The sequence below is a fragment of the Schistocerca cancellata genome, chromosome 1 (assembly GCF_023864275.1).
Source record: "Schistocerca cancellata isolate TAMUIC-IGC-003103 chromosome 1, iqSchCanc2.1, whole genome shotgun sequence".
NCBI classification, from domain to species: Eukaryota; Metazoa; Arthropoda; class Insecta; order Orthoptera; family Acrididae; genus Schistocerca; species Schistocerca cancellata.
This window is the reverse complement of record NC_064626.1, coordinates 552,091,310-552,106,269: the sequence shown is the minus strand read 5'-3', so window position 1 is coordinate 552,106,269 and position 14,960 is coordinate 552,091,310. Positions and strand designations below refer to the sequence as shown.

The following is a 14,960-nucleotide window of genomic DNA, read 5'->3' as shown; positions in this document are numbered from 1 at the left end:
GATCCATGGTTTTTTGACTGACATGTGGCCGTGCATTGTCGTGCAACAGCAAAACATCCTGCTTTTGCCGATGTGGTCGAACACGACTCAGTAGAGCTTGAAGTTTCTTCAGTGTCGTCACATATGCATCAGAATTTATGGTGGTTCCACTTGGAATGATGTCCACAAGCAAGAGTCCTTCAGAATCGAAAAACGCCGTAGCCTTAACTTTTCCAGCAGAAGGTGTGGTTTTGAATTTTTTTTTTCCTTGGGTGAATTTGCATGGTGCCATTCCATTGATTGCCTCTTCGTCTCTGGTGAAACATGATGGAGCCCTGTTTCATCACCTGTCACAATTCTCCCAAGAAATTCATCTCCGCCATTCTCATACTGTTCCAAAAGTCCGCTGCATACCGTTTTTCTTGTTACTTTGTGAGCCACTGTCAACATCCTGGGAACCCACCTGGCACAAACCTTTTTTAACGCCAACACATTCAGTATTCTGCAAACACTTACTTCCCTTATCCCAAAGTAGCGTGACAATTCGTTCACTGTGATGCGTCTGTCAGCAGTCACCAATTCGTTAACTCTCTGCACATTGTCTGGAGTGTGTGCAGTACGAGGCCTGCCGCTGCGAGGACAATCCTCAATATTGTCGTGCCCGCTTTCATCACCTAACCTGCTTTCCCACCGATTAACTGTACTGCGATCGACAGCAGCATCTCCATACACCTATTTTAACCTCTTGTGGATGTTTCCCCCTGTCTGGTTTTCACAGCACAGGAATTCTATGACAGCACGTTGCTTCTGACGAACATCAAGTGTAGCAGCCATCTTGAAGAAATGCTGTGACGGCACCACTCACGGGAACAGGTTGAACTAAGTTTGAAAACAAGCGGGAAGGATGTATCTACACACTGGAAAACTTTCACACATGCAGAATGAAAACTGTATTTTTAAAAAATTGTGTGCATTTCTTTTGGAGTGACCCTCGTATAATGAGCAAGTAATGTGTATTACATCAGTTGCAGAAACTTTCGCTACTCGGTTACACTGCCTGACAAAGAAAGTGAAGCATCCAGAAGGGGTTAAGAAACAGACATCAAACTTCTGTCGTTGTCGCGGTCTTCATTCGAGAGAGTCGTATGATGCAGCTCTCCATGCTATTCTATCCTGTGCAACCCTCTTCATCTTCTAATAACTACTGCAACCTACATCTTCTGAATCTGCTTAGTGTATTCATCTCTTGGTATCCTACGATTTTTACCCTCCTCTCTTCCCTCCAGTACTAAATTCGTGATCCCTTGATGCCCCACAACGTGGCCTACTTACCGATCCCTTCTTCTAGTCAATTTGTGCCACAAATTCCTCTTCTCCCCAATTCTATTCAGTACCTCCTCATTAGTTACGTGTTCGAAAGCTTCTATTCTCTTCTTGTCTAAACTGTTTATTGTCCTCGTTTCACTTCCATACATGGCTACCTACAAATACTTTCAGGAAACACTTCCTGAAACTTAAATCTATCTTCTATGTTAACAAATTCAAAAACGCTCTCCTTGCCATAGTCAATCTACATTTTATATCCTCTCTACTTCGACCATTATCAGTTAGTTTACTCCCCAAATAGTAAAACTCATCTACTACTTTAAGTGTCTCATTTCCTATTCTAAAACCCTCAGCATCAGCTGTTTCAATTCGACTACATTCCGTTATTCTCGTTTTGCTTTTGTTGAAGTTCATCTTATATCCTGCTTTCAAGACACTGTCCATTCCGTTCAGCTGCTCTTCCATATCCTTTGCAGAATTACAATGCCGTCATCAAACCTCTCAAGCCTTTATTTCTTCTCCCCGCGTTTTAATTCCCACGCAGAATTTTTCTTTTGTTTCTTTTACAGCTTGTTCAATGCATAGACTGAACAACGACGGCAATAGGCTACAACTTGTCTCACTCCCTTCTCAACCACTGCTTCCCTTCATGCCCCTCGACTTTTATAACTCCCATATAATTTCTGCGCAAATTGTAAATAGCCTTTTCCACCGTGTATTTTACCCCCCCCCCCCCATCTTCATTATTTGAAAGAGAGTATTCCAGTCAACTTTGTGAAAAGCTTTCTCTATGTCTACAAATGCTAGAAACGTAGGTTTGCCTTTCCTTAACCTATCGTCATAAGTCATAGGGTCAGTATTTCCTCGTGTGCTCCAAAATAATCTTCCCCAAGGTCGGCTTCTACCAGTTCTTCCATTCGTCCGTAAAGAATTGCTGATAGTATTTTTCAACCGTGACTTATTAAACTGATAGTTCGGCAATTTTCACACCTGTCAACACCTGCTTTCTTTGGGATTGGAATTATTATACCCTTCTTGAAGTCTAAGGCTATTTCGCCTGTCTCATACATTTTGCTCACCAGACAGAAGAGTTTTGTCATTGATGGCTGTCCCACGGCTATCAGCGGTTCCAATGGAACGTTGTCTACTACCGAGGCCTTGTTTCGACTTACCTCTTCCAGCGCTGTGTCAAATTCTTCACGCTGTATCATATCTCCCAATTCATTTTCATCTACGTCCTCTTGCATTTTCATAGCATTGCCCTCAAACTTCTATGGGATGTTATTTCAGTGATTACAGGATGGAGTCAAATTTACAAAGAACTTGATAGTATGAATTTGCACTCCCTCTGGCGTGGATGCACGCACTGTTCAGTTGGAAAAAGTGTTGTAGAGCGGTTGTGTCCTCTCCCTGAGGCAAGCTGGTCCATAACTGTTGTGTATATATATACATATTTATTTATTTATTGATTTATTTAACCTGTATATATGGTCCTCGATATTCTGTATATGGGTCGGAGTTGACATCCGAGCTGCGCCCATACATTTTCTACCAGGAACAAATCTGGGCTACTTACTTGCCAGGAAAGTACCTCAACATCACGCATTCAGTCCATAGAGACATGTGTCATGTGTGAACGAGCATTGTCTTGTTGAAAAATAGTTCCACGATACGGTCGGACGAGAAGGAACACATGACGCAGGATTTTCGTGATACACTCTCAGAGTCCTCTCAGTCACTACCACTCTTGGCCTGAAATCATAGCCGCTGGCTCCCCACACTATAACACCAGAAGTAACACCGCTGTGCGACTCCAAAGCATTTTAAGTTCCCCGCAATACTTGCCGCCGATGGTCATCCAGGGTAGTGCAGAATCGAGATTTCTCGTCGAACACAATGCAACGCCATTAATCGGCCGTGACTGTTTTCTAGTGATGGTTCCTCTCCACAATCTGCCGTTTGGCCTTATGATGTTAATGTCAGCCTGCTCTTGGGACAATAAGTCCGTACTCTCGCTGCTGCTAGTATATGATCAATGGTGCGGGATGACACAATGTTGCAGAGAGTGCTTTACTTGTTCTCGGATGGCAGGCATAGACGTGAATGGGTGCCATGTGTTTGGTGCAAAATACACTGATTTTTCGTTGTAACTGACAGACGAGGTCGAACGGAACCTACTCTCACATTTCCATGCAGTCGCATATCGGGCCACTGTCATATCAGAACAGAGCCTTCCTCCCTCCAAATCTAGATATTCCTGGATTCTACCAACTGGCCAAATGAAGAGCCACAGTGAGACACTTTTCAAACTCTTTAACGCTCTGATAACGCTGTCTCAAACAGTTACGCGACATGACGCTGTTTATGTCCCCCATGTATCCTTCCACGTCTGATAACAATGCTAAACACGAATAGCACAAGTAAACTCTGGTGGCACTCTACCTGTCACAGAGAATAACAAATCTAAGCAATTACACTCCCTCCCATACAGCTGACATCAGCGCTTAATATCTAAAATTTTAGGTGCCGAAACACACATCGTCAACCATACAAACCCGTTTCCCCCATCCTCCTCCAGCCATAAAATCACAAGTTTAGGTTTTGAAAAACATGAGAATCCATTTTTCACAAAATACTCTTCTCGAATTCAGGTTTTTGAAACACAATTTCTTACAAAGAAAACAATAAAAACATAAGATTTAATTTACACAACAGTACCATCGTCTGTCCCCATAGCAGTGTCCCTTTATTTCCTAGTTCTACGCGATACATACTGGTACAAGTTAGTAGTCTTCGTGACTATGACGTCATGTTTTCAACTACTGTCAACCACAACTTTCAAACAGTTGTATTGTAGCTGCTCGGTGAACGTGTGTTCAGTATTAATTAATAAAGTATTTAGCAACGAATGATGATGAAGATATTTCTGACCCTTCGGGACCACGTACAATTCCGAAGAGTTAGGAAAACCTCGTTATAATGTGGGACACGGAGTTAGATGTCTGGTAAATGATTTATGTGTCATTTGTCTCTACTCATTGAGTTGTATTACAACTAGACTGATTCAAGCTCATATTCACTATTGCAAATAAGCAATTCATAATGCAAGACGTCGCCTTGCTGCTAGATCGTTCAGATTGCTGTTGGTCATAAACAAGAGAGAGTCCACATGACGGTTACCGATATATCTCGATAACGAAGCTTCGCTAATCTTAGAGATACTGCACACACACACACACACACACACACACACAGACGTACCAAAGAACGGACACCATTGTTGTTCCCGCACCTGTACATATATATGATGATGAAGTGAAATATAAATTCTGACATCGGCCACAATGGGTATTGAAATGAATTCAACGACGATAAGCGAAAATTTGTGCCCGGTTGGGACTCGAACTCGGATTTACCGCTTTACGCCAGCGGTCGTCTAAAAACGTCGGCTATTCGAGCACGCTTCCAATACAGCGTGTTCGCATAGCCAAAGTTGTTAAGGGGACCATTCCCGTAAAGCGGTAAATGCAGGTTCGAGTACCGGTCCGGTAAAATTTTGTCACTTCACGCCATTGAATTAATTTCAAAGCCGAGTTTCGGCAGATATCAGAATTCCTATTTCATTTCATCATCAATTATAGTAACATTGCGATTTAAAATGTGCCGACTTTTTCCAGCGAGTTAAAAAATATTCCCTGGGAGGTGCCAGAAAGCCGTTCCGGCCGAAATTAAGTACTGTGTGACATCCTACGATGTCTTGTGGATGCTCTACTTTTTTGTCAGCTAGTTTATGACCTTAAGAAATAAAAGGCATTGGAATCATAATGGTATTCAACAAGATTTATTGGCATCACGTATCTGTCGAAAACAACAAATAGATGAGATTCATGTCCACGCAGAAATCAGTATTTCAGTCTTAATAATGGGATATAGCAACTATACACGGTGTTTCAGGAATACACGGTATAAATTAAGGTATGTATTTCCAATATGCAGACAAGAAAAATTCATTACAACTTGTGTCCGGAAATTCATGCTTCTGAGTTATGGCCTTCGGAACAGTGATATTCACCGGAACGTTTTCCTTCCCTCAGGTAGTCGCCTTCATTCAAGATATAAATACAACAGGTTTCTCCGCTGCGATGTTGTCATATCCGCGTTGCTATGTACGGTACATTCAGCTGTACAGTGAAATGAATCACTAGTGTCATGCCTTCACCTGCAATGCAATCGGTGAAAAAGCCAACATCTACATCAGCAGACTTGAAATATGGCACAGTAAATGGATAATTGGACCTAATACAAAAGACAGCCTATCCTATTCAGACATAGAAATATTACAAATCACCATCAACAGGACACCCACAAACGGAACATTCGACTCTGCAGACAAGAAATTACTCCACAACTAAATGTCAAATATCTTGGACTCTATCTATATGAATTCTTAAACGGACAGAAAAACACGACTGAAAGGATTAAACAAACTCAAAGCCGACTTAATTTAGTAAGTCTCATGAAATACCGAACACGTGGAGTCGAGCAACAAGTTGTACTTCTTACGTACAAAATGTTTGTCCGACCCATTCTTGAATATGGATCTCAAGTGTGGATTGTCAGTTAAACAAACGAAAAAAATTGTATCTTCTGAGTGGAGGATGCTTCGAATAGCGGGAGATCTACGCTATGACATCCCAACAAACTCTCGTCACGAAACACTTAAAACCAAGAACATGCTAGAAGGAATGAAAGAACAGATCATCAGATTCGAGCTCAACACACTACCTAACAATTGACTTACAAAATCACTCTTCTAGCACTATTCTACAGCGTTTAATTTTCCGAAATCCAAATATGATTTCCTCCCTATGTTTCTCTCGAAGCAATATCGAATTCACTCCAACAGAATCCTCTGCAAAACGAAGAAATCAATGAAATTGTTAACACGCAAGAACACCTACAAGGATTTGGGATGATATAGCAGCCTGATATAGAAAAAGCAACTTTCTGACCAGAATTACTTCAATCAACTCCTATAGAAGAAGAAAATATTCTCTACATCGACTAGATTTTCAAGTTTTTCATCTTCTACAGAATTAGACGGAAATTTTTCTACATCAACAATACTCCAAGACCACAATATAATATTATTAAGCGCAGTGACATGATATGAATATACAGAAGCCGAACAACATGCAGCCAGTCCAGCACGGTTTTTTTCGACCGAGATTTTTTCTCTCGGCTGTAGGGCAAATGCTGGGTTTTGGAACGAAGGGAACTTGATGAACAACATCTTCCGCTCACCTATCCATCCATATACAAGCACCCAATTGTTCAAAATAAACGATGTCACAATAGCACAAACTACAACAATTGGCTGTAAATGGCTATGCTTTCCTCTCATTCATAGATGGAATGAAAGATCTTTAACAAAATACATTCAGTATTGTGTTTGCCTTTAGACATATAAACAAGTCAGGAGGTAGCAGAAGCTCTCGTCATGTATGGTAAGACAGAGGGCAATGTTTCTCTGGCTCGTCGTTTGTGTCCGAAGAGGTACCCCCAGTGAAGATGTCCGGATCAAAAGACTTTAGAACGTCTCCTTCTTCATCCGTGAGCTCGTGGTTAGTTTACACCTCCTGGTTTGGAGAGGAAACGACTAAAATCTAAAGCCCCAGATGTAGAGGAGCATATACTGGTGTGTATGCAGGCAACTCCTTCTATAAGCACACGACGATTAGCGTTGCAAGTGCCAACTTTCTGGAGACCGTCAAGTGAGCAACAGTTGAACCCTTATCTTCTGCTGCGAGTGCAGGTCGTGTTAGAAGCAAATTACCCAGTGCGAGGCATGTGAGAAAACACGCAATACCTCTGGAATTCTGGGCGTGCTTGTAGGGCCTTGACACACCAATGTGAGGCCTGTATCCAGTACATACCGGTGGCGTTAACGTGAAACAGAATGGACAGCAAGTCTGACTGGATATAGATTATGCAATTGCACGGAGGGAAGAATACTTTGGACGAGTCTTCTTGCTTTTAAAAATCTGTTATTTATATTCCTTCAGCACCCGTGATGACCAGCAGCGGTCACATAACCGCTTTCAGATTTGAATAAACTAATGAAAATATTCATTAAATATGTTGAAAAAATCAAAATCGGTATACTTAGGCTTAATGAGATGGTGATATGTGTGGCCTCAAAATCGGTAATTATGACGGTGGTGTGGGTTCGTGATAAATTTTTTTAGGTGGAGAATTTGTAATTAGAAATGACTGGAGAGGTGATATGAGTATAGACTTGGCATGAATGTTTGGAAGGATCAGAGACAAGATGTAGTTGGTAAGAAGTGGGGAGGATTTCAGTTATGCAGGGGAAGGATGATACGGAGCCTTTATTTGGAATCTAAGATGTAGGATAGGCTGTAGTTGAAAGGGTGGTCAGTCTCAGGAATCATAACATGGTCTGGAAGGGGTAGCATTTGAAATTACCCTGTAGAAGGACATGAGTGCGTGGAGATGTAAGGAAAGGATAACGGCCTATGAGTCGGGAATTGGAATGTCAGAAGACTGAACGTGGTAGGGAAGCTAGAAAACCTGAAAAAGGAAATGCAAAGGCTCAGTCTAGATATAGTAGGGACTAGTGAAGTGAAATGGAAAGAACACAAGAATCTGTGTTTAAATGAGTAAAGGATAATAACAACAGCAGTAGAAAATGGTATACCGGGAGTAGGATTCGTTATGAATAGAAAGGTAGGGCAGAGAGTGGGTTACTGTGAACAGTTCAGTGATAGGGTCCTTTTCAGAATCGACAGCAAACCATCGACAAAGATAGTACAGGTATACATGTCGACATTCCAAGCTGAACATGAAGAGATAAAGTATATGAGGATGTTGAAAGGGTAGTGCAGTAAAAAAGCGAGATGAAAATCTAATAGTCTTAGGGGACTGGAATGCAGCTGTAGAAGAAGGAATAGAATGAAAGATTGCAGGATAATATGGGCTTGGGACAAGGAATGAGAGAAAAGAAAGACTAATTGAGTTCTGCAATAAATTTCAGCTCGACATAGCGAATACTCTGTTCAAAAATCACAAGAGGAGGAGGTATACTTGGAAAAGGCCGGGTGATACGGGAAGATTTCAGTTAGATTACATCATGGTGACACAGAGATCCTGAAATCAGATACTGGATTGTAAGGCGTACCCAGTAGCAGGTATAGACTTAGATCACAATGTAGTAGTGATGAACAGTACGCTGAAGTTTGAGAGATTAGTCAGGAAGAATCAATACACAATGAAGTGGGATACGGAAGCACTAAGAAATATGCTTGAAATTCTCTAAGGCTATAGATACACCAATAAGGAATAATTCAGTAGGTAGTACAGTTGAAGAGGAATGGACATCTCTAAAAAGAGCAGACACAGAAGTTGGAAAGAGAGACATAGGTACAAAGAGGGTAATTGCGAAGATACCATGCGTAACAGAAGAAATACTTCAGTTGATCGATGAAAGAAGGAAGCAAAAAATGTTCAGGGAAACTCAGGAATACAGAGATACAAGTCATTGAGGAACGAAATAAACAGAAAGTGCAGGAAAGCTAAGACGAAAGGGCTACACGAAAAATGCGAAGGAATCGAAAAAGAAATGATAGAAGGACTGATCAGCATATAGGGAAGTCAAAACAACCCTCGGTGCAATTAAAAGCAAGGCAGAGTGTAACGGGAGTTCCACTGTTAAATGCGGAGGAGAGAGCGGATAGGTGGAAAGAGTACTCTGAAGGCCTCTAAGAGGGGGAAGATTTGTCTGATGTGATAGAAGAAGAAACACAAATCGATTTAGAAGAGATAGGGGATCCAGTATTAGAATCAGAATTTACGAAAGCTTTGCGCGACTTAAGATCAAATAAGGCAGAAGGATTAGATAAAATTCCATCAGAATTTATAAAATCATTGGGGGACGTGCCAACAAAACGATTATTCACATTAGTGGGTAGAATGTATGCGTCTGGCGACATACCACCCAACTTTTGGAAAAATATCATCCACACAATTCCGAAGACTGTAAGAGCCGACAAACGCGAGAATTATCGCACAATCAGCTTAACGGCTGTTACATACAAGTTGCTGACAAGAATAATAAACGAAGAATGGAAAAGAAAATCTTGATTGTGTTAGATGACGATCAGTATGACTTTAGGAAAGGTCGGCAAACTCTATGAACGTGCCTTAAGTTTTCTTCATTCTTGCATCCATTATCAACCGCAAAGTCAGAACTGCCTCTCTGGTATCTTCACCATTCCTAAAGCGAAGCTGATACTCTAACGGATCATCAGTTTCATTTTCCATCCTTTGACTGCTCAATAATTCTAGCACTTGTCGGCTCTTGCTATATTCCAAATTGTGTGGATGATGTTTTTCCGAAAGTCTGATGGCATATCGTCTGTCTGATACACTCTACACACCAACGTGAACAGTTGTTTTGTTACCACTTTCCACAATGACTTAAGAATTTCTGATGGAATACTGTCTATCCCTTCAGCCTTATTTAATCGTAAGTTGTCGAAAGCTCTTTCTGCGTCTGACCCTAATGCTGGATCCTCTATCTCTTCCCGGTCAACTCCAGTTTCTTCTTCTATCATGTCGTCAGACAAGTCGTCCACCTCATAGAGGATTTCAGTGTACTCTTTCCAATACCCTATCTCTCTCTCTTCTGCATTTAACGGTAGAACTTCCATTGCACTCTTAATATAACTGCCCTTTTTTTAATTTTACCGAAGGTTGTTTTGACTTTTCTATACACCGAGTTAATCCTTCCGACAATCATTTCGTTTTCGATTTGTTCGCATTTTTCGCCTTAACTTCTTTGCGCTTCCTGTTGATTTTATTCTAAAGTGGCTTGTTTTTATGTATTCATAAATTTCCCTGAATATTTTTGTACTTCCTTCTGTTGAAATGGTTCAAATGGCTCTGAGCACTATGGGACTTAACATCTGTGGTCATCAGTCCCCTAGAACTTAGAACTAATTAAACCTAACTAACCTAAGGACATCACACACATCCATGCCCGAGGCAGGATTCGAACCTGCGACCCTAGCGGTCACGCGGTTCCACACTGAAGCGCCTAGAACCGCACGGCCACTGCGGTCGGCACTTCCTTCTGTCGCCTATCAAGTGATGTATTTCTTCTGTCACCAATGGTTTGCTCGCACTTACTTTCCTTGTACTATATTTTTCTTTCCAGCTTTTGTTAATTCCCTTTTTACGGATGTCCATTCCCCTTCAATTGAACTACCTGCTGAGTTATTCATTGCCGCAGTATCTATAGCCACAGAGAAATTGTAGCACATCTCTTCATTCCTAAGTAATGCCGTACCCCACTTATTTGCTAGTCCCTTAAATTTCAGCCGACTGCTCCTCATTAGTCAGTTGTGATCTTGCTCTATATCTGCTCCTGGGTACGTCTTACAATCCAGTATCTAGTTTCCGAATCTCTGCCTGATCATGACATAATCTAACTGGAATATTCCCGTATCTTCTGACCTTTCCCAAGTATACCTCCTCTTGTGAATCGTGAACAGAGTATTCACAATTATTAGCTAAAATTTATTGCAGAACTCGCATTCTTACTACCATACCTATATTCTGCCAAAATCCTTTCTTCTACTCCTTGCGCTACAGACGCATTCTATACTGCCGTGACTATTCGGTTTTTATCTCCATTTACGTATTGAATTACCCTTTCAATATTCTCTATACTTTTTCATTCCCTTCATATCCTGCTTGCGACTTCGGAATATATACCTGAACTATTAGTATCGGTATTGGTTTGCTGTCGACTCTGTTGGGAATATCCCCATCACTGTAGTGTTCACAGTAACTTAATCTCTGCTCTTACTTCCTATTCATAATGAATCCTAATCGCGTTATACCATTTTTTGCTGCTGTTGATATTACCGTATACTCCTCTGACAAGAAATCCCTGTCTTCATTCCATTTCACTTCACTGACCCCATTATATCTTGAGTGTGGAGTAGTATTTCCATTTTTAGATTTTCTAGCTATCCTGCGTGTTTAAACTTCTGACATTCCACGCCCCGGCACTTAGAACGTTATCCTGTCGGTGGCTATTCAGTCTTTTCCTTCATTTCTTTACTGTCACCTTAATCTTGTCAGTCCCCTCCCGGAAATCCAAATGGTGGACTAGGCTGGAATCTTTTACCAATGCAGAGATCGTGATGGCACCTTTCAATTACGGGCCACATGTCCTGTGGATACACATTATGTTTTTTTGATTCACTGGTTTCCATTGCCTCACCGTTCTCATACCGATGATCCTTGCTTATTCTTCCACCTTTAAGAGGCTGTTTTCCCGCCAAGGGCACGAGAGTGTCCTGAACCTCCGTCCGCTTCTTCGCCCTCTTTGAGAAGGCTGTTGGCAGAACGAGGGTGACTTCTTATGCCGTAAGTCTTTGGGCATAAGACTGATGATTTTGAATAGATTTAACCGGGGACTCAGGACGTTTTGATTGCTAATCAAAGATGCTACCCATTGTTTTTGAATCTCCGACCCGATCGGGACTCGAACCCGGTGCTCCACTACGGGAGTCAGCCACGTTTACTACTTTTTTTCTTTTTTTCCTCCCAATTCTTCGTCATTATTCTCGCCATTTGGTCTGGGCGGATGTTATATGACACATCTTCAAGTTCATCCTTGACTACTTCACTATTTTTTTTTTTAATTACAGAGGGCAACCAGCCGTCTGTCAGAACGCGCTGAGTTACCGTTGCGGCTACCGCTAGACGACAGTTCAAAAAATGGTTAAAATGGCACTGAGCACTATGGGACTTAACATCTGAGGTCATCAGTCCCCTAGAACTTAGAACTACTTAAACCTAACTAACCTAAGGACATCACACACATCCATGCCCGAGGCAGGATTCGAACCTGTGACCGTAGCGGTCGCGCGGTTCCAGACTGAAGCGCCCAGAACCGCTCAGCCATACTGGCCGGTAGATGACAGTTGCTCAGTTGCCATTGACACAGAGGTACGTAGTATACCACTGACGATGGGCTACACACCCAGATACCGGTTTGGCAAATTAACATTTCAAGTGTGGCTCACGGTGTTTAGAGAACGCCCCTTGGTAAATACCTTAAAGCTCCGGAGCACGAAGCGTTCAAGATATTTGAAGTTAAGCATTGCTGAGCAAAACAACAACAGATGAATGCATTCATTCGCTGCAGACAAATTTAACGAAAGTTGTAGTAATTTTGCGCACACAATCGCCACCATTTCTTGCCTAGATATGTAGTGCACATGCGACTTCCAGAAAATATACGAAGACGAGTCAAATGAAAACCCCAAACATTTCTTCATATATGGCGCGCAGCTGAACCACTTTTCAATATGTAGTATTGTCTCCCACACTCACTCAGTACCAGTTCTCTAGTACATACAAAGTGCCTGGATACTCATCAAAAAGACTCTTCATCGCACTGGAACTTCGTCCCACCCAGGATTTGATGGAGCGTCCAGTCGTACGGAAATCACTCTTCTGGCCTCTCCGGCTGTTCAGTCACCTTGGAATATCAGATGATTTTCGTCTTGAATGACAGTGACCAAAAAATTTTGTAAATACAATGTGGACAGTGTCTAGAACAACTGTTCCTCTAGATAATTCCGGTCGCTCTCTCTTTGCAGAGGCACCTTCCGATGTGACAGACGCTTTAGTCACTACATGTACTGCAGAGAGTTTAGTGGCTATAACCACGAGCAAGTAGCCATAGCAACGTGACTCAACAGTTTAGATAGTGGTTAGCAATTAGAATAGAACTGCATGGTTTTCTTATTTAAATACTGCACTTACAACAAGAAAATGTAAGGGACGTCGTGTTCGCATGGAGAAATTGCTCTATTTTTGCACTTTTGCAGGCGGTGACCGGCGCTATACTGAAGAGCCGCAGGGATGAGGAACACAAGCTGTCGCTGGACGACGTGCAGGGGACGTTTCTGTTGCTGGGTGCGGGCTTCGCAATGGGCGTGTTCGCGCTGGTGCTGGAGGGCCTGCACGCGTGCTGCCACCGGCTCCTCGACAGACACGCCAGCACACGCCGCCCCCGCCCACGCTGCCCCACGCTGACGGTGACCAGCCCCCAGCCTGCCAGAAGCCTTTCTGCAGCCGACGCCTCATCCTACTTGGCGTCCAGGAGGCGCGCTCCCGAGCTGCAGCGTCCGGGGCACCCGCTGAGAATTGCCAAGGGCTGCCGGTCCGCGTATCCGGACCTCTGCCGCCCCCGCTCCACCAGCAGCCAGTCCTCAGTAGACCAGGTGCCCAGAAGTGGACTGTAGCCCATTGTGTAAGGCACCAACAGCACATCAACAGCATCCAAATCTCAACCATGAATATACTCTAAAACACACTGGAGTCATATGTCCAAGGCATCACAACTTCAGAGGCGTCATCACGACCTGACAATTCCCAGGTGAATACATGCCAGAAGCAACCCACAGTCAAGCGTCCAAAGCACCATTCGTCTAAAGGTGGCATAAACAACCATACGCTGATGAGCCTTCAAGTAATGATCACATTTTTAATACGACCTTAGTCCACTTTTGGAATGCTATACAAGATGGAGAAAAACTGTGTCACGAAATTTTAACCCTGGATAGCTGATGCCAGTAGGAACCAAAATTACTTATGTAGTGTAGGTCGACAACGCACAGTTTTTAAACTACAGAAACCTGGCGCCACGCGCTCCGATTAGCTACGAGGTTGCCCTGTTGCCGGATGCTCTGGACAACGCTTGACCGCGAATGCTTTGCCTGCTGGAGATCCCAATTTATCCAAGGCGGCCCTACTGCTCGGTGACAGCGCGCCAGCCTTCCACTCTGGGGACCTGTGGGCAAATCCGCTGGGGTCCCGACATATCCGTTGTAGATTCATGATAAGACGTACCGGGAACAAACCCATCAACAGCTGTTAGTTCGCGTGCAGAAAGTCTTTTACAAATTGTGTCGGCCCTTAAAAGGGCCGTTTTTGTAGCTAGGACATTGTTTACTTAAAGCAGGTGCTCGAACTGGTGACGTCGAACGGTGTTTTTCCGAACTCTTTCAAAGGTTCCTGGCATTGCTCTGATGTGATTGGGCACGTTGAAAGCGATCCATTAATTCCTCTACGTTGCAAGGTGATTGGCATCTGGGTGGGTGAACTAGAACGTAGAAGAATCCCCACAGGAAAAACTCCGGTGGCGCGAGGTCTGGTGATCGCAGGGGCCATATCCTACGAGCACCTCTGCTACCTACCCGGCCGTCGAAGCCGTCGAAGTGTTCATTCAAACCTCCGCTCACAGCACGACTGTTATGTGCGGACGCCCCATCATGCTGCAACCAAATGCGTAGCTGTATGTCCAGGGGAACATCTTCCATCACGCCAGGTAGAATTTCTTGCAAAAAGTGAAGGTAATTTGCCCCAGTAAGTCGAGGAGGTAGACGGACCAGCCCAATCAGGTTGTCTCCCGCAATGCCTGCCTAAATGTTGAGAGAAATCGTTCCCGGCATCCGTGGACGTACGTGACGTGAGGATTTCTCCTTTCCCAATAATGAACGTTTCGAGTGCGAAAGTCGGAATCTCGTGCAACACGTCGCAGAAACCACTGG

The 14,960-nt window shown here is 43.1% G+C and overlaps 1 protein-coding gene across 1 annotated transcript in view; it reads left to right on the top strand.

Annotated features, from left to right (window-relative positions):
* Nucleotides 1-13,652, top strand: part of LOC126190374 (ionotropic receptor 21a) — a 139,564-nt gene extending 125,912 nt beyond the window's left edge. Inside the window, exon 6 of the mRNA XM_049931020.1 lies at nt 13,236-13,652. Coding sequence (XP_049786977.1) covers nt 13,236-13,652 — 417 coding nt within the window. The remainder of the gene's footprint in view (nt 1-13,235) is intronic.
* The last annotated feature ends 1,308 nt before the right edge of the window (nt 13,653-14,960 follow it).